Below are 23,403 nucleotides of genomic sequence, written 5' to 3'. Positions count from 1 at the left end.
AGGGAACAACTTCCCTTATTTTAATACCCTTGTGTCACACACTTGTTCATGAAATCTGCCTCCTAGGGTGAACAGAGATAACTTCCAGCCCAACATAACACCAAACCACCAGCATGTATGAGATGTACAGCCAGATAGTGTTCCAGTAACAGAAACAGTTCCTTCAGCAGTTCTGGGGCCATCAATACAAACGGAAACAGAGCATACAGGACTGAGATGTAAAGGGCCCCAGAAAAGCAAGTTTCTCCCTTAAGCAGCCTGGGGTCAGTTACCATAGTGTAGTTTCTGAAGTGAAAAGAGCTGTGAGATGAAGCTGCAGCAGACTGTGCTGAGACCGTCAGAAATGCTTCCGTCCAGCACACATTCACATCAACACAATCACAATGCAAGCAGCTCTCATGGGACAGTGTGGGGCAGTCAACTCATCAGGGCAGTGGAGCTGAGGAGATTCTCTGCTGCCTTGTGGAAGGCATGTGAGGGACCAGTAGCAGCAGGGAGCATGCATCAGCACATGAAGACAACACTTCCCATGACAAGAAAAATGGAAAATAAGGAGGGAAGAAACCAAAGAAGCTAATATATCTTAGAACAGTACCCAGAAAGCCATTGAGCTAGGGATGTATTGAGGGAGTAATAACAACATGGACAAAACTAAGTATGTAGGTCCAAAATCAACATAGCAAATACCATGGTGGATCTGAACAATCAAACCAGAGGATGTGAATATAATGAAGTACTGTCCCAACATTCACCTACAAAAAATCAGCTTCTCTTTACTATAGTGCTCTCTCCCATTCAGGGAGCTGTGGGGTTGCCTATAGTCTCAGGTAAGAGAAGGGGGTGAGGAAAGGGAGTTTATTGGTATCACAGCAACAACAGATTATTACTACACTGCAAACATGCATCATTCATCACAAAGGTTCTCTCAAGATATGAGCTTCTGGAGCCAAGCAGTCTATGGGTTAGTAGCACTATGTCTATGTAAGATGAAGGTCTTCACATCCAATTTCAGTATTATTTTTCAGTGTCTTTTGAAGACAATTATCCTGAACAAATCAGAGATATGGAGATGTCAGAGAGAAAAACAGATTCAAAGTTACAGTGCAGTTTCATATTTGGCTTTATTAGCTAGCAGAAATTGCTCAAAATTTGTGCTACTGACCTGTTAACTGAAGAAGTGGCAGGCATATCCAGGTAGGACAATGTTTCAATAATTTTGGCAAAATTCTAAAAGCTGCTCAATTAAATTGCTTGAAAAGTGCAGGGAGAGAGTCTGACTCAATAGAAAAGCCTAGTAGTGACAATTTGTTTAGAATTATATATATATTGAAGTCTTTTCTTTTGCAGACTCCACCTGGAAAGTCTTTGTGAAACCTGAGCTGTGTTTAGTCTCTAGTACACTCATTTTTGCAATGATTACATAAGAATTAGTTTTGATCCTCATGGACAGGTCTGGAGCCCTCTGTAATTAACAGACTACTACAGCTGAGTTTAAAGAGCCAAAGATAGCAGAAGGAAAAGTAACATCACATGTTGTTTGGAAAGGTAGGGGAACTTTAACGTAGCAAACATGCCTGCCCATCGGTTATGATTCTGAGGTTCCATGTGCAACCAAACTCTTATGTCATGTGAGAATACCAGGGAAAATAACTTAAAGTTCTGTACTCTTTATAAGGTTACTGCAAAAAAATTTGCATATCTATATAAGCCAAAGGATAATTTTCAAGGTACAGTTTCTGACATTTTTCTGACATCTTTTTTTCTGACATTTTTCTGACAACAAGGGAGGGTTGATAGATGAGTCTAAAAAAAACCAAAACCCAACAAAACTCAGGAACAATCAATCACAACAAATTTGAGACATTAATAGGATAAGTGGGAATATAAACAAGCATATTTCTGTGGATCTAACAGGTGTCAGTTTATGCAATACAGCTTACACAAAGTAAACTTTGTTTCTCTTATGAATTTTGCTAGCAGTTTGCTCCTGGCACACTATGGAAAAGGCCCCACACTCATCCAGTCCTTAGTTTGTCTGTGTCCCACTGATAGGGCTCTCAGAGCGACAGGAGACCCACTGCTTAACGTAGCTCCGTGTAAAATCTTGCCCCTCCTGCTCAAGAGGGATGGGCCCACAAATGGTCTGACTGTTTTGCCCAAATTCAGAGTCAACTGGACTTCCACAGTCTGAGTCCACAAAGCCACTGTCAATAGTGTCCAAATCTACACAGATCAAAGGATAACTGTCACCAGGCTTTGTATTGTGAGGGAAGAAGTCATAGGAGCCTTCACTGTAGGAAACACTTTCACCATCAGGAGAAGGTAGAGAACCTGGATTTTCCAAATCCCACTGATAAGGCTGCAAGCAAAGGGCTTCTAGGATGCTCCCCACCCCTCCTTCCACTCCCCTTTCTCCTTGCTGGTTGACTGGGACACTTGTGCTCCTCAGGTGGTCTGTGGACACAGAGCCTGAAGCAAGTATCTTGTCCTGTGTACTCAGATCAGCCAAATGCAAGTCACTAGACATCTTTCTGTCTTCCTCATCAAGGTTAACCTTGGGGTAACCGTGTTCTCCAGCACTATCATCTTGCTTGTTGGTATGCTCATGTTCCCTGTACACATGGTTGCAGTGGCAGTTACAAGATGTAAATTCATCAGCCACAGTCACTGTATCAATTGACAAGTGCCCATATGACTGGTCCTCAGTCCCACCACAACTGTTTACACTATGCCACAGCGACTGGCTACCATGACCTGGGGTAGTCAGGCAAGACACACAGGGCTTGCAAGACAGATTCTTTCTTAGCTCATGCAGCTCTTCCTGTGGGGTGCTGTTGGAAGGATGCATGGTGTAAACTTCTAGGACTTCTGGAAGGACTATTCCCCATTCAAAGAAATCAAAGGTCATTTTCATATGGGATGCACCAACCCACTTCTGCAGAAAAAGAAACACAGGGAGAGAGAGGTTAGCATCACAAGGTTTGAGGTTCCACAGAAATAACCAAATTTCTTGCACTTTTGGAGGCAAAAATTAAACTCTAAAATCACTGACTCCTCCAATATAACAAGAGGATGCTGTTACTATGAGACATGAGCAACTGCAGGAGAACTAACTGAAGTAATTAAAAATAATTAGCTCTGAGAGTTTTGCATGGCTTTGCAGTTTTCTCTGACACTCCCGTCAGGATCTCAGGCTTCAGAAATCACATGAACTCAGCTCACACATTGAGACAGCACTTATAGAGAATAGGGAGTATAAATGTAACATAAAGATTTTAATGGCACTGAACAGGTACTGGAAACCTCTGGTTCTTATTTCTGGAGATGTTTGGCATTCATTTGAGACAGATTTCTCCTTCTACTGCCCTAATGAGAAACCCTTGCTCAGTATAGCATGATGGCCTTTTAGTTTGTCATATACTCCACTCACTTGTGTAGCCCATTATTACCTTAAAATCTCCATTATGAGCCATGTAAAGAGGTTTGAAAAAGGGAGCAGGGTCTGGGATGCAAGCCATCTTCTTCCACAAGCTGGAAGAGAAAAAAAAAAGGCTTTGGGGTTAAGCACACATTACAAATGCAAAACAAGGCATCTCCAGATCCATTTCAAGCAACTGGAATTACTTGCCCAGCCTTGTGAGTTAGCAAGCAGCTGAGGTTCCAAGGATGTCTTGTGCTGCCAGAGCCATCTAATAGCCTTTCTTGTGAACCTCACTAGAGGTGAGACCTCAGCACTTGCACACACACATTCACACTAAGGTAAGAGGTTCCAGTTTTTTCCTTCCTGGAAAAGCACCAAATGCTAGAAATGCATTTTCACTGAGGCTAAGCTGGTTTGTGGTCTGCAGGCCAGAACTTTTCCCTATACAATTCTTCTGGACCTAGGCTGTGCCAGCCCTATTTCTGCACCAGCCCAGCCTTCCTCCATGTCAGCACCTCATATCTCTTCAAGGGCGTAAGAAGCTTCTGAGAGGGACAGAGGCCTCCAGCCAGCATTGAGGGACCTATGTCAGCTTTGGAAAGGGGCAGCTAGCTCTGGCTACTGCTCTATTTGGCAACTGCAGAGCACAGACAAGACCAGGAGAACAGCTCAGAAGGCTGTGTGGTCCTTGCTTCATCCCCATGTGCCACCATCTTGGCCCAGCCAGCTGACCCAGAGAAAAGCAGGTCACTCAGGGCAGTACATCAGTCAGTGACCATTCTTGGCTGTCCCTCACAGGCTCATAGCTGCCCACCCATAGATATACAAGACTCAAGGAAGGCTGCATATGAACACCCCATTTTTAACAAGATAGAATAAAAGCATTAACTCCTGCCTCCTGAAGCATTCTTACCTCTGCTGTTTGGCCAGAAATGTTGTGATTAAGGCCATGATTGCCACGACAATACCAAACAGCAACAGCCATTCCGTGCCTGCTGTCTGTGTCACTGCTGGAGAAAGAGACAAGGTCATTCAGGCTCACCTTGCATTTATACCCTGATCAATAAACAGGAGATGGTGAGAGGAAAAAGCGTTTTTGGAATGGAAAATGTTGTCAAGCATTGGAATGGACTGCCCAAGGAGATGGTGAAGTCACTATCCTTGGAGGTCAAGAGACTGGACATCACTCTTAGTAGTATGGTCTAGTTGATTAAGTGACCATCAGTCAAAGGTTGGACCTGATGACCTTGGAGGTCTTTTCCAACCAAAATGATTAATTTCTATCCCAGAGTCTCTCACTGGGATATTGAGGCTGTCACCTGGGCATCAGTACTCCAGACAGGCTTGATTGAGGGTGCTCAGAGATGACGGCATCAATGAAAGGAGCAGTACATCAGCCCTATAACCTGGCTGCACCACAGATAGACAGCCAACATAGTTAGGGCAGGACAGCTCCTTCCCACAAAGACCCCTGGTGTTCTGACTCCTATTTTAGGGACACCTCCACAGATGATCTGTCAAGTGAAAGAGTGCAGCTGATTAGAGACAGGTGTTGACTAGATGACGGTTTGGTAGCTGCTCTCCACCTGTGATGAAAAGGAACACCTTTGAGATCCAGAACTTGGATATCCCTTGGCAAATGGAGTCTGGCCATGCTGCCACTGCACCAGGTAAACCCTGTAATACTTCAGTTCAAGCTGCAGATCAGTGAGAGCAGGGAAGCTCAGCACATACTGCTGGCATTGTCCACAGTAATTTTGCACCTGCTCTATTGGAGCAAAGGCTCCTTATTTTCATAGCCTCTGTCCCACCATGACAAGCATCAGTGTACATCCGTTTACTGTGAACTCCCTGCAGAGTACTGCAGAGTGGTGGCTACCAAACAAAACATCCATGCCCAGCATGACCCAACATCACAGTCCAGACAAAGAACTTGGGTTTGAGAGCAGGATCCCCCTCCCCTCAGCTGAAGACAACATGAAGACCCAGTAGAGGAGATCTCCCCCATTTCTGAAAGCTGCAAATAGGACCCTGGACATTTGACACTGAAAAGGAAGCTGGAGGCTGCACTCGTGCAAGTGGCATCCAAATGTACAGCCAACCCCACCAAACACTCTTCTTCTGCCACCCAGTGAGAACATCAATATTGACAGCCCAGGTTTGGGGTTCACATAACCAGTAAGGAAGCTAACCATACCTATCTTCACTGGACTGTTTAAAATTTGTTCTAATTAATTAGATTTTATTAAATTTCTGAAAGCATTCTCTGACACTGGACTAATTGAAAGGGCAAGCATGTACCGGTAGGGCTGGTTTTCAATGACAGCGGAGAACTCCATTCACTCCAAAAACCACCATAGCCACTGTCTTCCCGGGGTCGAGCTCTCACTTGGAACTCGTACTCAGTGTTCGCCTGTAGTTCCCACGGCAGGATTACCAATGTCCGTTTATCTTCATGAACAGCTTTAATCTTCTGAGTCTGTGAACGATTAAACACCAAACACTAGAGTGACTGCTCTTACTTTGCTCGCACTGCTGCACAGTGAGGATGCCTGCAAAGTAACCTCTTCTGCTTTCATGTTGTTTCTGCAAGGCCATGCTCTGACTGGTCAGCAGCTGCACGTAATCCTGGGGGAGCCTTCCAGGCAGGACAGCATGAGAATCAAATGAATTATCAGCCTTCCTCACACAGCTTCTGCTTCTCAATTAAGTTTTGGGTTTGCCTGTTTTCAGTCCAGTCAAGCAGCAGAGACATTTTTAGAGACATTTTTTCTAAACCATGAAAACCCTTCTTTCCCACCAGTGCTACTGTCCTAATTGTGCTGGCCTCTTCTTTTCTGGTACACCCTACTTGATGGTAAACTGATATCTCACTTACCTCCCAGGTATCAGTTCTTCTTTTGTAACGCAGCTGATATTCCAGCTCCTCATTCAAAAAGTAGAAGGAAGAGTTCTGGTAGATGGTTTCCCAAGAAATATTGTAACCCTCTGAGAACAAAGCGGTCAGGTTGAATGGAGGCTGTGGTTTTACTGAAAGACAGGATGGTGTTACCTTTTATAAGATTACTACAGTTAAGAGATGGCCCAACATGGTATCAGCAATGCAGAGTGAGTAGGGAACAAAGCTGCCCTTCCTACGCTAGAGAACATCCACAGCATTCCTGTCTTCAGCCCTGCACAGAACCTCACATGTGAGGAGTATAATGAAGTCAGGACTACATTTCTCTGAATATCTTCTGCTTGTCTCTGACCCTCCTCTGCCTATAGAGAAGGAAAGATAGTACACAGAGCTAATAAACTCCTGGGAGATTATTCCGTGTCCCATCTGCTCAAAAAGCAAGCTTCTGTATCCCTGCAGGGAGTGTTCGTATATTGAAAAGCAGTAACGCAGAAGTCCAGCAGTCTGCAAGGCCCACCACTGAGCTATGATGCCCTTGGATGAGGGCCTCTAGGAGATATGCAAAGCACCACTACCCAATCTCTAGTCTGTCAGTGGGAGCAAGGAGGCTTCCTGAAATGTTAAGGCATTTGTCAAAAAGATGACACTTCTCAAGTAAAGTTTCAGAAGAAGCCAAATAGAAAAATCCTTTTCCTATGTCTGCGTGGTAGCCATCTGCCTGGCTAACCACTCCTTTTCTTCACAGTTTGATACACAGCCCAGAACATACCAACCATTCCACCAAGTCAGCTATGTAGCTGACTTGCATTCAAGTCTTTGTATCATGCAGGAGAAATGATTAGGAATTGCCCCAGAAAGGGGAGCTGCCACATCCAGTACATCTGGGACACCTTGTGCCACCCAAAATAATGTCATGTTGGTTCAGGTGTCCACTGCAAAAGCCTTTTGGGAACCTCCATCTTCTTGGATATTACAAGAGAGCTGGAGAAAGATTTTGACAAGGGCATGTAGTGATAAGACAAGGGGCAATGGCTTCATACTGACAGAGGACAGGGTTAGATGGGATGTCAGGGAGAAATTCTTGTCTGTGAGGGTGGTGAGGAACTAGCATAGATTGCTCAGAGAAACTGTGGCTGCTCCACCCCTGGAAGTGTCCAAGATCAGGTTGGATGGGGCTTCGAGCGACGCGGTCTAGTGGAAGGTGTCCCTGCCCATGGCTGAATGATCTTTAAGGTCTCTTCCAACCCAAACCATTTTAAGGATTCTGTGATTTGTGACATTTGTTATAAAGTAATTCCTCCTGCCCTTTAGAATCCAGCCAAGAACAAGCTCTTGCATAGCCTAGGTATGAGACTGCTCTAAGGTGGATATTTATTCCCTACTGCTTCATGGGGAAAAGGAATTTCCGCACAAAAAGCCTGGACCAAGCCAGCTCGAAGCTCAGCCTCAAGCATAACAGCAATAATAAGAGCACAGTTCTTTATGTAGATGAGTGTACAGCAAACGTAGCCCCACACTGCTTGCTGCCACTCTCACTCCTTGTCCAGACTATGCTAGCACATAAAGTCAAACAGTATTTATGGAATTCACCATTTTTATACTTACTGTTGTCTGACAAATAAAAGACTTTGGAAAGCACATGATGCCTATCAGCTATCTCTGTAACATCCACCTGGACTTTGGTATCTGCCAGGAGTTCAGTCATGTCCACAGTGCACATGTACTGTATGTGACTGGTGTTTCTTGACAATTGCAGGAGACTGCAGGCAGCCACAGTATTTTCTGGATCTTCCTCAGGAACCCTAAAAAAGCCAAAACGAAGAAGTCTGCATGTATCACATGCTGTAGTTGGATTAATTTGTTGCTGAACCACCAAGCATAGGAAATTATTAAAATGAAAAATCAACATGTTCAAATAAAAATTATCTTTGAACTTCAACAGATTTTTTTCCCCTTCTACTTGCTCAGCTTAGCATCTTTGAGAGAAATAGGAAAGTGTTTCTGGAAAGGAAAGGTGCTTGTCAGGGCTACACAGCCCAAGACTGCATCCACTTCCTTGCCAGGGCAGAAGAGCAGCAGACTGGACAATCTACATGAGCCCTGCCAATACACAGGGGTGAATTTTCACTTTTAACAGCAGCAAAGGGCAAGGTATTCACATGGCAGCAAAGAAGGCAATGCTAAGGAAGCTGGAGTCAGCATAGCAGTCAGCAGCAAGAAGCACAGTCAGTGGAGGCAGGAACCAGGGGTCCTTTGCTAGGGAAGAAGTCAGTTTGTAACTGGAGTGCAAAATACCAAGTGAAAAACCAGCATGGCAGCAAAAACAGGATTTCTACCTAACAAAGTGGACAGAAGGTTGCCACTGTGCTATGGCCATGTGGAGGCTCCTGCTAACTGGACTTCGCTCATCCCACCAAGACATACCATGTAGCAGTGAGATTGTATGAACTGGCACCCAACTCATTTCGCAGGATACAGGACAGGGTCTCTACATAGTCCACAAAACAAGTGAGGCTTTCACAACACATAGCTGTAGGTTTGGAAAGAGAAAACACAATATCAATTTCTGTGATAAATCAACATATGCACTCCTCAGGGTTCCCACTAAATCTGAAGGGAACAGACCAGCCTCTGACAACCGTCCTCCCTCCCACTGAAAGTCTCCAGTTTTGGAGCATAAGATGTGTTCCAGCTCTACAGGGTGACAAGTCAAGGGTGACAGCAAGATAAGTGTCAAACAAAAACCTATTAAAAATGCTGTGGCAGCCAAAATCAGGAAATGCCCAAATTGTGATTCTCATAGAATCACTACAGCAGAGTCACATATTTCTGCAAGAATCTTAGCTTATATGGCACATAGAAGAGGCCTGAAACCCAGTAAGAAACAGTAGCATATTCAAACATTTTAATGATACCACTTTCTAAATTGAGTGCTGTTCATTGCTAGTCTAGTTTTCTTTGTACATCTACATAGCACTTTACACATTTTTCCAGTGCTATTTTAATAATTTTTTCTTTGCCATTCTCTTTTCTGTTTTCTAAAGCTTGATATCTGCATTATCAATACTTTTTATGTCCAGCTCCAGAGTCTTGAAGTATGTTTTTCATTAAATTTGAGAATAAAAAATACTGCAAATTTGTAGTTACTATAATTTCTATAAAACATTCTAATAAGCACAATTTATTAATTACAGACTTCTCAAGAGAACTTGAAACGCAATTGTAGAACTTATACTGGTCATTAGGAAAATCAAATAATTTTTTGAAAGGGGTCACAAAGCATCATTTATACTCTTTGTACTTGTTCTGCAGGAGCTCTGCTCACAGAGCGGTATCCAGTATGTGTTTTATAAAAGTACAATTGTCCTGTACATAGCACACTTTTCTTCCTGGATTTCAAGGCAGGCGAGATAGTAGCACAGTGAGAAAAGTCTGCATTGACAAGTCCCCTCCTGACAGCTCCCTGGGCTGACAAGAACTATCACCATTACACTGGGAATGGCTGAATGAGGAAGGGCCTGCAGGAGATGCAGCATGCCATGCTGGTTCAAACCATGCCTACTGCAGTGACCATTCATTTCTGACACATAAAGTATTACCCATTTTCGATGGAAATAAAATGGCCATCATCTAGGAAAAGACTCAAGACTGTTACATCCATGCTTAAATCAAGCATGTGTCCTCCCCTGCTGTAAAGGCTGCTCCCAGCCTCCTGAGAACACACTACTTTGCAGCCATCAGGCAACCAAACCCTTTGATGCTAACCATGCTGCAAGCTCACTTCCCTTTGTTGTTCTGCTGCTTTCTTGGTTAGAGAAGCTGCACTCCCTGCTTCCTCCTTCCCTGTTGCAACATGCTTATGTCCAGAGTCTTGTTTGCTAATGTGATATGCTCAACAACTCCAATGCCCAATCTTACATCTGAAGCTGTACACAGAGAACCACCATGGAATACAGACAGTGTGTGCAATGATGGACCAGAAACATCTGTTCCAGATTAAATGGCTGTCCACATAAACAAGTTGTCTGCATTTACAGTCACAACGAACAGCAGGTGTGTGCAGCGGAGGGTGCAGCTTCCTTCTAGGGTGGGGTAAGTCCAGAGGAAAACAAAGTCCAACTTTTCCTTGCTGAAGTCACCCATCACAGCATTTACTTCTTTGTCCTCACATATCAGAGCACACACTACTCTCCTACACAAGCTCTGGGCAGCACTGACATTTGCATACAAAATCATCCTCAACCCAAAGGTTTAGGATAGTGGCAGAAGAAATTTGGGGATGTTTGCAACAGATTGGTCCCAAGGATGTACATATGATTTTTTTAAACCTTTATTTTGACTTTTTAATTTCACACCAACTTCAGAAATTCTTTCTAAAGTTTTCATTGAGTTCTCATGTTTTATTTTGAACCCTCAATAGACGCTTCTGAGGGTCCTGGACCAAGCACTGTTTAGTTCAGAATCCTGAGCAACATACTTTTTCTCTTTTAGCCTAACTTTATTCTCCTAGAAAAAATGGGGTTAAGAATCTCTTGCATGCCTTTAGAAAGGGCAGCAAGTATTAATAGGCTATTAAGCATCAGTAATTAGTGTTCTTCTATGCTATTATGTTAATTAGTCAAACAGATTAATATTCCTAGGTAGACAGACTACTATTCCTAGGTAGCTGTTAAGTTGCAAGGGTATCTTTGGGCAAGAATCTGTTAACAAAATTAAGAGGACAGTTTTTTACTGGGAAAGGAATAATTAAGTGTCCTAAAACCAATTAGTTAGATCTAGGATGAAATGTCTCTCCTTGGCAGCTTCAGAAACAAAACTCGAATACTTTTAACAGTAAGATCTAGATTGATCCAAACTGAAATTAGTACATGGTAATTCCCTGGCTTGCATCACACAAAATTCAGATCAGACATCACAGTGGTCCCCTATGACATGAAGATATAATTCTGAATGCATCTTTTTTTCCTTATTTAGGTCTGGGGCAGGTCCAATGCTCTGCCTACAAGCAGCAGGTAAGCAGCATGATTCCCTGCAGACATGGTTGTCACTGCCTTTTTCTGTCCAGCTGATCTGTTCAGAAAGTCAGCTCTGAGTCAGCTGGAGTTTGCAGTCTGGGTAGGAGCCAGAAAAAGAGTGGGGGGGGTGACTGTATGCACAGTCCAGTCCTAAGCAAAGGGACTCAGACTAGGAGAGGTTCACTACACTGACCCTGGCTGACCAGCAAACAGCAACCCTGGGGATATCCTGGTCTTGGCCACCAGAACCTTTTCTACAGCAAAGGGTATTTTTGGTGGGGGAAATCCTACTCTAATGTCACTAGGAGACATTTCAGTGCAAGGCAGGCACTGCCTCTGCAGGTTCTCCACTGGTGCTGCTCCCCAGAGCCATGCACAGCCTGGCTGAACTCTGCCCAGCTGTGCACCTTCCTGTGCCTGTCCTCCACTCATTACTGCATGGAACTCTCTCCCCGGGGACCTTATCTTGTGCTTGCTGTCCCATGGCAACTTTATGCCATGCACATCTCATCAGAGCTGGCACATATGGCCACCAAGATAAATCCTGTGGTTGTACAACCTGAAAGAAATATCTGAGGACTTACTGTACTGGAATAAAAGGCAGAAGAAAATATTCTGGAGCCACAGTTTGTTCTTCATGGTAGTTCCCACTGGATGTCCTAGGGAAGAAAAAAAAAAACAAAACAAAACAACCACAAACAAGACTCCCACAACCAATTTAGAGCTCTGCTCAGACATTTACTTGATTAAGGTTGAGGTGGAATTAATCTTGCTTTCATTTAAACGTTTAAAAGTAGACTGCCTTATTTAGACAATTAATTTCAGCTCTCCTGTGTGTATCTATTCCATGGGCTAAGGGGGGTATGACCAACAGCCTGCCAACTTGCCATAAGCAAGGTCAGTGAAATCTTTGCTCCTTGCTAGCACATGCACAGAGAAAGCAGCAAAGTGACTGCAGCTTGGGCTATCCAGGCAACAAGAAAGACTCTTAGCTTAATTGCTAACGCATTTTTTCTTCATTAGTATCTTACAACTAGGAATGGCTTGCCACTAGAAGTGACATTGCTGCAGATTAAACAGCTATGCAGTGAATTAGCCAAATGGAGTCTGAATATCATTGTGGGTCTGTGTGAGGAAAGCTAGTGAGAACTCATTGATTTGGCCTACCTGTAGTTAAATAAGCAAGAAATATCTAGTTAAGGGACTCCAGAAAGACAGACCAGAGAAAAAAAGAAAAAAAACCCAGCCTCCCATGTTGCATCCAAGAGAACAATGTACAGTACTGACTGCAGGGAAAGGCTGCCCTGATGGTATAATGAAGAGAACCTACAAGAAAGTCTTCAGAAAAGATGACAGCAGGATGTTTAAAACATAGGAAATGGCATCACATACAAATGACTGTTCAACCCACAGCTCCTGCTCCAAGACAAAGCCCTCGAGTCATATAATGTATTTAAGGCTGTGTTTTCACAGCATTTAAATATTTATGGAAACACATGGATGTGCACAGAAAGACTTAAAATGTGCTCTCTGCAGAGGATTGGCTGTTGATACCTGGTACAGACTTCAGCACTGTTTTCTCAAGGTATTCTTAAATGGGACAAGACTTTGGAGAAGCAATGTGTATTACATAGTTTAATTGAAAGCAAGTTGCAAGGATGCACAGACAGCAGGAAGGGCCCATATGTCATGCCACAGAGTCTGATCTACCCTTTTAATTTAAAAATCATCACCCCTTGTCCTGTTGCAACAGACTCTGTTAAAAAGTTTGTCCTTATCTTTCTTACTGGCTCCCTTTAAATAATGAGAGGTCACAGTAAGGTCTCCTCAAAGCCTGCTCTTCTCCAGGCTGAACAAGTCCAACTCTCTCAGCCTGTCATACATAGCAGAGGTGCTTCAGCCCTTGAAGCATCTCTGTGGCCTCCTCTGGACTCAATACAGCAGCTCCACATGCTTGTCACATTGCGGGTCCCAGACCTGAAGGCAGAACACCAGGTAGGATCTCAAGAGAGAAGAGTAGGAGAATCCTCTGCCTCTATCAGCTGCCCACACTGCTGGGGAAGAACCCCAGGATACAGGAGCTTCCGGGCTACCAGCACATATGGCCTGCTTATGGCCAGATTTTATCCACCACTTCCCACAGGTCCTTGTCAGCAGAGCTGACAATCTGTTTGTCCCTCAGCCTGTATTCATATGGGGGGTTTCAGGTATCCAGGTCCTGGAGTGCCTATGCAGCATTCATCACAAACAACAAATACTCAGGCAATCACCCAGCAGAGAGAAACCCATGAAGCCTTTAAGACTTGGAGAACATTTGTGGTGTTTAAAAATTTCCCAGGTTTACTCAAATAAGGAAAGCAAAACAAATTTTGCAGCCACCAGAAAGCCCCTGCAGCCTCATGTGAGCTCACAGATGTGCTCTCAGGGTGTCAGTGCCCAGGTGAGACTAGAAAGACTCGCTCTGGAGGTGCCACAAACACACTGTGTCACACCTTGCTGTGGGAGCAATGATGTAGCTGTTGCCCCTTCTTTTCTGCCAAACAAACCCTGCCCATGAAGCACTGTTCCAGCTCAGCAAGGAGCCCCAGGCGCCCTGCCATCCTCCCTCACCTGTTGCCAGTGGCAGGGCAAACTCTCTGCCTTCGTACTCCAGCCCTTCTTTCTGCATCACACATTGCCTTGAGTAAACACCTTTTCTTGACCCCTCTGGTCCAAGCACCTCTCCAAGTTTTCTCTGTATAATAACTCTTGTCATTACCACTACTTCTGGCAGCGCAGTCCCTAGTCACTGAGATACAGTCCACTGTCTAACTCCACTTTAACTCCACCTTGTGATCTCACCCATCTTCCACGGCTCTTTTCCAAATCCTCATTCCTTTGAGGAAGGCTTGCTGTCATCCTGCCAGCTGAAACTTGCTCAGCTGACTTCATGCTAAGACTGGCTGCACCATGAGCCCATCTCAGCATCACTTAGTATTGTGACTGTCATGTTCCACGCTCTTGTCCACCATGGAAAACAAAGAAAGGCAACTTGGAAAAGGAAAAGGAAAAGGAAAAGGAAAAGGAAAAGGAAAAGGAAAAGGAAAAGGAAAAGGAAAAGGAAAAGGAAAAGGAAAAGGAAACCTGGGCCCTCAGAGAGGCCTGCAGACCCACCACTTATTTCAGAATCCAACTGGCAGAGCCTCTGATGCTTCGTATTCACGATATTGCAGTAGCTCCCTGCTTTTATGCTTATTCCTGTCTAAATGAACAGACCAATGCAAGGAAAGTCTTTGCTGCTTTTACCTATTGGACTGTGGTTTCTTTCAAGGGCCTCCCCTACTTTTCTTTCTCTGCTCAGAGAATGGTACCATCGACCTGAAGGGACAGGCAGGACTGAACTGGAAAAAGTCAAAGCAACGAGCCCAAGTAGCTCATTGGGTAGATGTCTTACAGAGTTCCCAGAGACTGCCATTACACAATGGGGAGAGGTTAGCATAAAGCCTTGTAATCTAGAAGGAAGATTCATGAGGAAGAGCACAGTAGCAAAAATAAGAAAACTGGTAGGATCTGCTAAAATAGCTGAAACAAAGAGACAATACTTCCTCAGTTGGGATGCCACTGTCCCATCTCTTAGCCTCACCAGTGCCCACAAATTAGTCCAACATTTATCTCTTTCTCTTTCCCTACCTCAGTGTGGTAGGAAAGGACTGTGACCTCTAAGAGCACCATAGACAGTTTCAATACTGCTGAAACTGTCTGACTCCTGGATGTGCTCCAGATTATTATCATAAGGCATGGACAGACAAGACATGTGCAGAAGAGCTGGGAAAGCTGCAGCTCTGCAGCAGCGTCTTTGTGGTCTTTGATACCAAAGACTTAATGACTTCAGTGGAAATGTATAGCAGCCCTAATTCTGAAGCATGCTCCAGTCAGGCCCCCTGCAAGCTTCAACCCCAGTCTATTATTGGGACCCCCACCTTTCCTACGTCCCTCCATTTGTTACACCCTTCCCATTTGCTTCTATCTGTCAGCATGTGATTATTCACCTGGAGGAAAGAATGGCAGTGAGCAATGAGCAGAGGCAGGAACTTACTCCCAGTCTGGCATTAGAAAAGTCCTTTCTACTGCTTCATTTCATTTTCTTGGTCTGTGAAATGGGGACTCAGAATCATCTTCACGCATCCTTGCAACACAGACACTTGTTATAAAATGTCAAGCATTGTACAGCTGCCAAGTACCACATCTGCAAACTCTGGAACATCCTTATGAGACCACAGCAATAAAGCTGAGTAGCCATTCATAATATACACATGTAAATGATGCTACTACAAGTTTTTAATATACCTGAGAATAGGAAATAGGACCAATACAGACAGACATTTATGAAGATTATTTTTGTTAAGGATCTGGAAATATGATGCTATAAGCTGCCAAACATTGATGCAGTCTAAGCTCACAGTTTGAACTGTTTTCAGGAAATGTATGTACTTAAAAAACATTAAAAAACAAAACAAAAAAACCCCAAAACCCCAAAACAACAACAAAACACACACACACACAAACAAACCCAAAAACCAAACCAAACCAACAACAAACAAACAAAAAAACCTACCAGAAAAAACATCCCCAAAAAACCAAAAAAAAAACACCAAACCCCAAATCAAAACTAATTATGAACTCAGTTTAAGTAAAAAAAAGAAAGTGAAAAAAGTATTTCCAAGCATGAGAAAATTAATTTTTTGCACCCAAGCAGAAAAGGAATGGAAGACACAGTCCACCAGTTATATGCCCAAATAAGCTTTCTTCTTGAAAAAAAATCATTATCAATGCACATTGCCATCTGATCAGAAAGCTGAAGCAACAGGGAGACAAAGGGGTGCTCTGGCTGTCCAGAGGCTAAGAGCAATGACAGCTGGGGCACAAGAGCCACATCAGCTATAAGAAAGATTTACAGTGAAGTTGCAACATCAAGCACGAACAAACTGGCAGCAGGGAAAATTGGTGGAAACATGGATATTACCTGCCCTGTTCTGTGCATTTCAGCCCTCCAACACTTCCATGACCAGCCTGGCTAAATCATTACTGCAATTGTGGACCCCGCCTGGGCAGCTGAGGAGCAGGTGGGTCTCCTCAGCACCGAGTAAGAGCAAAGCCTACTTGTGCACAAGCAAGGGCCGTGGTGTATTGGAATACACAGCGATAAATGGAGATTGACGTCACCACTGTATCAGTATTACTGTGCCAACAGAAGGATGTGGTGAGAGGAGGTGATGAATTAAGACCAAACACCCACACAACATTTATTACTGTACTGCTCTGCTTTCTTACATGAGAAAAGGGTGGGAGAGCTGATAAAAACTCACAAGCCTCGTATCTAAAAGGTCATAGTGGGGCTTAGATTTGTGCAGTGAGGAGGCATCAGTGTCAAGGTATTAAAGGGCTAAGCCAAACTGCATAGTATGGCACGAGCCACATTGGAGACAGTCAAACACCACTGTGTTCAGCTTCCATCCATTCCCAAAATGGTCCCAGGATCAGGGCAACAGCACCTGTCCTTAGACCACAGGCAGGGAGGTCATCTGGCTCCTACACAGGTGAGGGGCTCATCCCTGTCGTATCTCATGCCCGTGACTTGTGTCTGGGCTGGGTCTCTTTAGATTGCAAGGTTGACACTGAGGGAGGGTCCATCAACTCACCTAATTATACATTTAAAGGGTCTTCAAGGAACCCAGGCACACTCACTGTATCCTTGGACAAGAGGGAAATGAGCAGCAACTATGGAGGGATTTGGCACACAGAACGCAGTGTGAAGGTAGGAGGAGCTAGGAGGAAGAACAAAGAGCTGTAATTACCCAAGAAGACTGCAGCAGTGAAGTTAGCACAAAGCAGCAGGGTGCAGGATGAGGGAGCTCTATGTTAAGCCCTCCGTACCTCTGACTCACCCTGTGAAAAACAGATGTTTTGGAATGTTCAGGCCAGGGCAGGTGGCTCTTGACCATGCTTGCCAGGTAGTTGCTGGTAACTGAGCTGGTTGTACACTGTTAGAACATGCATGGAGAAGGTCACACAACTTAATCCAGAAGCTACTCCTCATTGTGTTTGGAGCAGCTTCTGTGAAAAACCAGCTCTCTCTTCTCAGGCCTTGAGGATCACTTACAGGCACAATGTCAGGCCCAAGCTTCTAGAAAAGACTTGTCTCAGCTGATGGTGCCTGTGGGTTGTGGAGATTGTCACCTCTCTTGAGTGCAGTGTGGGACAGTACAGGGTTAATGAGGCTGAGTGGCTAAGTCAGAAATTTCCTAGGCTCTTAGCAATATCTTTCTGTTGTGAGGATAGCACACCAGGACAGTGGTGTAGCTTTTGTCCCCTTATTACACAGGACTCTCCAAGGTGTGCCAATATTTTTATTTGTGCAGAGGAGGGAGGGAAAGAGCAGCATGTGTGATCAGTCCAAAGAGTGATAGTCTGGCAGTCACAAGCCACACTACTTTTAAACCATGCAATAATATGCATTTGATATTACAGAGCTAATTTTAAAAACAGCAACACTGGTAGAACTGTAAGACCAATGGCTTTATAAATTTAAACATATTGCACCAAAAGGCCTGTTTTCCTCAAATTTAACTCATAAAAACTGTAATTTCAGCCTAGCCTGCAGCAGTAATATTCATCAAGAAGCAAGCGTGAAGAGCACACAAGGGAAGGCTTGGTAGATTCTGTTATTCATGACTCAAAACCATTTTGCCATCACTGGAAGAAGGGCAACATCATTACGTATTTATCAGCAAGATAAATAATTGAAAAAACAACATTCAGAGCTGGTAATTCCTTTCTCTAGGATATAAAACCAGTCATGCTTAGAGTTATCAGGTTCATGATTTGACAAAAAAGAAAAATAAAAAACTCCAGAGAAACAGTACTACATCTCTACTTTCTTCCTGTCATAACAGAATTAAACCAATATCCCCAGCAGAGTCAAAGATACAGACCTGGCATAACTTTAGGGTCAAAGACACCATTACTGGCTGGTGACATTTAGGAGGAAGACAATCATACATTATAATAAGTGAAAAATGGCAGGAGAACAGCTGAGACATGAGTAACAGTGTTCTGCTGGAAGGGAAAGCAATAGAAGAAACCACCTCAAAGCCCAGGAAACAAGCTAAAATATGAATAAGCCAGGCAGAAAGCAGAGGTGTTAGTCAGCAAAGCAGCAGGTTAAAAAACACCAAAGCTCCACAGGTGGTGGCTGTGAGCTAGCACAGAATGCTGCAGGGGAGGGAGGAGTGCATTGTTTTCAGTCTGGTGAATACTGAATGTCACCTGCAGAGACCCCGGCATCCTGCCCTCCTGCCTCCCTTCTGCCTTTGCCAGTTATCTGTAGCTATCAACAGTGGGGTCAGTCTCTTGTTTTCCCCAATATTCATCAAGTCTGAACCCATACTGCATGAATGCTGTAGTAAGAGGACATCACTTTGGCTCTAGCCAGAGGAAAAGAGCTTACCTTCACAGAGCTGTGGCTATGTACGTCTTGCTCGCATGGAGGAGATTGCACAGAGGCTTTTATCTTCTCTTAGGAAATCACCCAACACATGCTGGTAAAGAGAAACAGGAATGACTGTGCTTGTGAACTCACCCTGACCATCTGGAACAGAAACCTACAGCTCTGCTCAGGCTCAAACCCAACATCCGCAGCTGCACCATGCAAAGCATGCCCAGAGCATCTCTGCACGAGGTCAGCAAGACTCACGCATTCCCACAGTGCTCACCTGAGTTGGCAATGCTGGCAGAACTCCCTGCTCCTTCCATGTAAGTTGGCAGAAATTGACCCCCTTAAGGCAACATCAATCAGCTTGTCCCCAGATCTCTGCTCCTGGCACATAGCTGTTTATGGCAAGATCCTCATCTGCATCTTGTGGAGCTCTGTTTTACCACAGCTGTCAAAAATTAGCATGTCCCACCTATCCTGCCTGCAGCTCTTCCACACTTGGGGCTGGTGCAGCAATGGAGTGTGCCTTAGGCAGCTTCCGGCACCTGTCACAGGGTGAAAAACACACCAGCTGTCTTCAGCCTCTGGCTGTGGCAGCATGTGCAAAGCAAAGCAAAGGCCTCACACAGCACACTGCAGGGAGGTGGCCAGCTGCATCTGTAAATCACAGAACATGCAGTCCTAACAGATTTGGTGACTTCTCATGTCACTGGCAGTGAAGTGATGTGTCTTTAGGAGAAAAGCCAGAAAGGGAGTGGCTTCTCAGAAAAGCCACCCTTGTAGCCCCTCTCCACTATAAAATCTTGCAACACAAACCCAATATAGAAGCGGATCCAGAGGTTTTTAAGTTGTAAGAACAGCAAAGGCAGCTTGACCAGAAGTGGGAAGAATTCCTAATACTTCTGAACAACAGTGTCTTTTGCAGGGGCCCAGTACAGCTCAGAATGAGGCCATGAAATAGTCAGCACAGGCCAAACTGTGTATCCTAATTCCTGCTGTAGTAGAGGAAACAAGGTATTTTGTGGCTTCATTGCCCCCCGTCATGTTGTGGAGGAGCATGCTATGTGTTTCTGAAGCACCTCAGCCAGGCAGTGGAAGGGGAAGACCGCCCAGCAGTGAACTGCCCTGCACAACCTTCAAGCCCAGGGCCTGTCAGGCATGTGCACTGGTCAGCACTTGCAGCACAGTACAGGCCAGCTCCTCCAGACCTCAGCTGGCTGTTTACCACAGGCACTAGCTCCACAGCCAGCCACGGCCAATGCACATCTGGTTCTCACAGAAACTCCCTAGGGCGTCAAAACAAGAACTGGGGACCGGTTATGAGGTTGACCCAGGCGTGGAAATTCTACCCCCAGAACGCTGTCCAGTGCTTTCTCACCTCATTATAATTCTTGTTGCTGTGTGGGTGGCTCATTGCAAGTGAAACCAGCAGTAGCTGAGCTGGGGAGAAGCAGTCAACCTCAAACCCTTCAGCTTATAGCAAATTTCCCCATTTCTAAGAGCTGGGGAAACAGCAACAAGTAGGAAAATCCCAGTACTACGTATTAGTCACCAACTTGGTAGCCTTCAATCAGAGGACAAATACCACAGTGTTATGAATGCCCTGCTCTTTACAACTGGGTAGAGACCGAATGAAGGAAATGGCTGATCCATCACTAAACTGGGGCAGGAACTCCTTAGGACGCCTGCTATGCTCCTTGGACTGGGGCAGGTCTAGCACAGTAATCCCTCTACCGAAGACAGACTGTGGCTCACAGGCTGTACTGTAACAGCTTTTGCCATGACAATTGCCTCTCTGCATTCAGAATATAGAATCTTAGGTCTCATGCAAAGATGGTCAGTTTTATAGACAGCATTCTGACTAAGAGCAAAAAAAGACCAAAACAGCTGCTCCTCCCGTCATACAGCTAAACATGCCACAGCAGCCAGTTCCCCATTCTGTTCAACTAGGGCTGTTGCCAGTTTTTGTTCTCTTTCATCTTGCAGTCTTACTGGAGGGACAGTATGGAGTTTTCAATGTTATAGAAAGCTACAGCAGGGGCAGATTGGAAGCAGGACAGCAAAAGGGACAAATAGAGCAAAGTGCCTTTGGCCAGAGTTCTGCAGAGATGTAAAGTTCTTCTCAACAAGCTTGTCATAAGGAATGAAAACACTCAGGATTTAGCAATCCAGCTGTGCTACTGATAGCTGTTATTAGGCACTCTGGGAAAACAGGCCAATGTATGGTGATTCATTAGACTTTAACTTTGGTTGTGTTAGTGAGGTATCTGGAAAGTGCTCTCTTCCTCACTTGACTGTGTTTCTTCCTTTGCTTTGGAGCAATCTGCTTAGAAAGACAACAGTCCCGCAGTTGAAAACCAAACCAGTTCACTGGTCTCCCTGCTTTTTTTACCAGAAAGTTCCTGCTGAGCTGAGAAACCAGCTTCTGACCTTATGACTTAGATGCAGTAGGAGAGGCCTTGAGGGCTGTGGCCATGACTGCAAGATCTCAGTTGCAGAAGCGTGCTGAAAGAAACGAAAATTCTGGGTAATGTGAGATCAAAATACATCATCACGTGGGAGCCTGGGGCAGACCTTGTATTCAGCAATCTACAGAGGTGAGATATGATCTGTATGTTTATGTGCATGCATGGCACACATGCCTGGGCATTGCCTAGCCATAGTCCTCCCAACAATTAATAAAAATTACCTATTTTTTGTAAAAGCAACTGCATACAAAATAACACACTTTGGAAGCACCTCTGTCAGGGCTAGAACACAAATTGCATGAATCACGCTCCCTTAAAAGGTTTTCTACAGAGAAGACCTGGTTAGGAGAAAACAAACTGTTCTCTCAGCCTCTCTTCATTAAGGAGTTTTGTCACATAATTCCATGGTCAGAGGTAAACCTTAGGGAGCAGGGTTTTGGGAGTTACAACCATTTAGTTCTCTAACCCTTTGTTCCTTTGGCCCTATCATTGCAACACTTAAAAGAACCGGTTTTCTTATATAAAGTTTGTAGCTCATGGTGGCAAACACTTGGACATCCCTGAACCCTGCCTCAACAATGTAAGGTCACAAAGCAAGATGTAGAGTCAAGCTATTTAAAAAGCTGACCCCTCCTTCACCCTAAATTAACTTGTCCCTACCCCCAGGAACCTGACTCCACATCCTCAGGGTCCTGCTCTATACTAGGATCACCCTTGTCATGTGGTTATTGTTAGTTTTCTATGGGCAATGATAAACCTCATGATTCATGGGAATTTGCCAACAGCTGATCCTTACAGGTGTGTATTTCCAAGAAGCTAACTCTGTTCAGAAGAGAAATGAAAAGAAGCCAAGCCTGTGGCATTTCTGCAATGGGAAAGGAGTGAACTATTTCTCCTGAAATGTGAATGCACTGGCTTTTTTTCTCAGGAACCTATTTCACTCATGGTGAGTCAGGTTGCTAGTATTTGGTAGATAGACAGGTGAGAAAGATGTGGAGCGATTGTGAGCAAGTAATAAATAGCACTATAACTAGGCTAAAATTTGGCACAAGCCTTCACTTGCACGGCAGTCTTTCAAAACAAACTGAAAACCAATGAATATATGCTTACCATGATCAGTAATTCCCTGTCCTGGTAGGAGCCCTTCACTCACAAAAAGGACATGCCTGGAGGGTACCAAAGCTCCTCTCTTGGGAGGTTGAGCTGCCTCTCTGTATAAGCATGCAGGCACAGGCTGGTCCCCAAGTGGTGACCTCCAGAGCTCTCAGTGCCAGCTCAAAGTCACAGCTCCCACTCACCACGCAAGGGGCAGATCACCAGCTTGGGCTAGAAATCTGTCACTTGAAACCCACCTGGGTTTCATAGCCTGGCAACAGCTATGGATGGCAAAAGTGGTAGGGTTAGAGGATGGAACAGGAAATTCAGCTCACACTACAGCCAGGCACCATGCCTGTTGTAGGGAGAGGGCGAGCCAGACACCTGCCCCCTCAACCCCACCATCTGTCTCCAGTTCTGGGTTATACAAAGACATAGGAACAGGGATCCCCCTTCTCTGAGAGTTAGGTTCCATTTCACCAGAGAAACACTGAAGGGAGAGAAAGGGAAGAATAACCCCACACAGAAAACCATCATATGGAAATGTGCAGACTGGAGGGCATAGCTATGTGGAACAAAAAAGCCAGGGAAAGGCAGAATGGAACTAGGGCTCAGCAGAGAAGCAAGTGCTGCAGCAAAGTTGGCCTGAGCAGACCTCTCCAGCCAAGCACAAGCCTTCATGGAGGCAAAATCTTTCTTCTCACAAAGAATGCAAGAGAGAGCACAGGTGTAGAAGGGAAAGAAAGCACCACGGGTGCTATGTATGTGTCCCTACATAGACACCTCTACTACTTTACCAACTTGGAAGAGAGATTTGCAGTACCAGTTGCTGTGCTTAGCATTATGGTTTCCTTTCTTATGAATAGCATTACAAACAGAGTTTTCTAAATAAGAATAGATGTATAGATTTCAATAGAAAAACTCCATTGCTTAACGGTTCTTGTTTGTTTTATGCTGTTGCCAACAGGGTGGAATTTACCATACTGAAATATATAATTATGCTGTAGAGAAATTGTCAGTAAAACTTCCTGAAT

General features: G+C 44.5%; 1 protein-coding gene across 1 annotated transcript; it reads right to left on the bottom strand.

The window, feature by feature from the left end:
* Positions 1–1,014: 1,014 nt before the first annotated feature.
* IL21R (interleukin 21 receptor) lies at positions 1,015–16,419 on the bottom strand. Its single transcript, XM_053991633.1, has 9 exons — positions 16,338–16,419; positions 11,920–11,994; positions 8,745–8,850; positions 7,926–8,122; positions 6,300–6,451; positions 5,723–5,900; positions 4,335–4,431; positions 3,450–3,531; positions 1,015–2,935 (listed from the first exon to the last, which is right to left on the bottom strand). The coding sequence occupies exons 2-9, from the start codon at positions 11,972–11,974 to the stop codon at positions 2,027–2,029; spliced, it is 1,776 nt and encodes a 591-aa protein (XP_053847608.1). The 5' UTR covers positions 11,975–11,994; positions 16,338–16,419; the 3' UTR covers positions 1,015–2,026.
* Between the last annotated feature and the right edge of the window lie 6,984 nt (positions 16,420–23,403).

Source organism: Vidua macroura, chromosome 16 (genome assembly GCF_024509145.1).
Source record: "Vidua macroura isolate BioBank_ID:100142 chromosome 16, ASM2450914v1, whole genome shotgun sequence".
NCBI classification, from domain to species: Eukaryota; Metazoa; Chordata; class Aves; order Passeriformes; family Viduidae; genus Vidua; species Vidua macroura.
The sequence above is the reverse complement of the archived record's forward strand: the minus strand, read 5'-3'. Positions and strand labels throughout refer to the sequence as shown.

Excerpts from the sequence above, each read along its gene's own strand:
- IL21R (XM_053991633.1), bottom strand. The coding sequence starts at position 11,974 with ATGAAGAACAAACTGTGGCTCCAGAATATTTTCTTCTGCCTTTTATTC. Across the intron at positions 8,123-8,744 it reads TACAATCTCACTGCTACATG|GGTTCCTGAGGAAGATCCAG; the intron begins GTATGTCTTGGT and ends TGGCTTTTTTAG. Across the intron at positions 3,532-4,334 it reads TTTCTGGCCAAACAGCAGAG|CTTGTGGAAGAAGATGGCTT; the intron begins GTAAGAATGCTT and ends TTTCTCTTCCAG.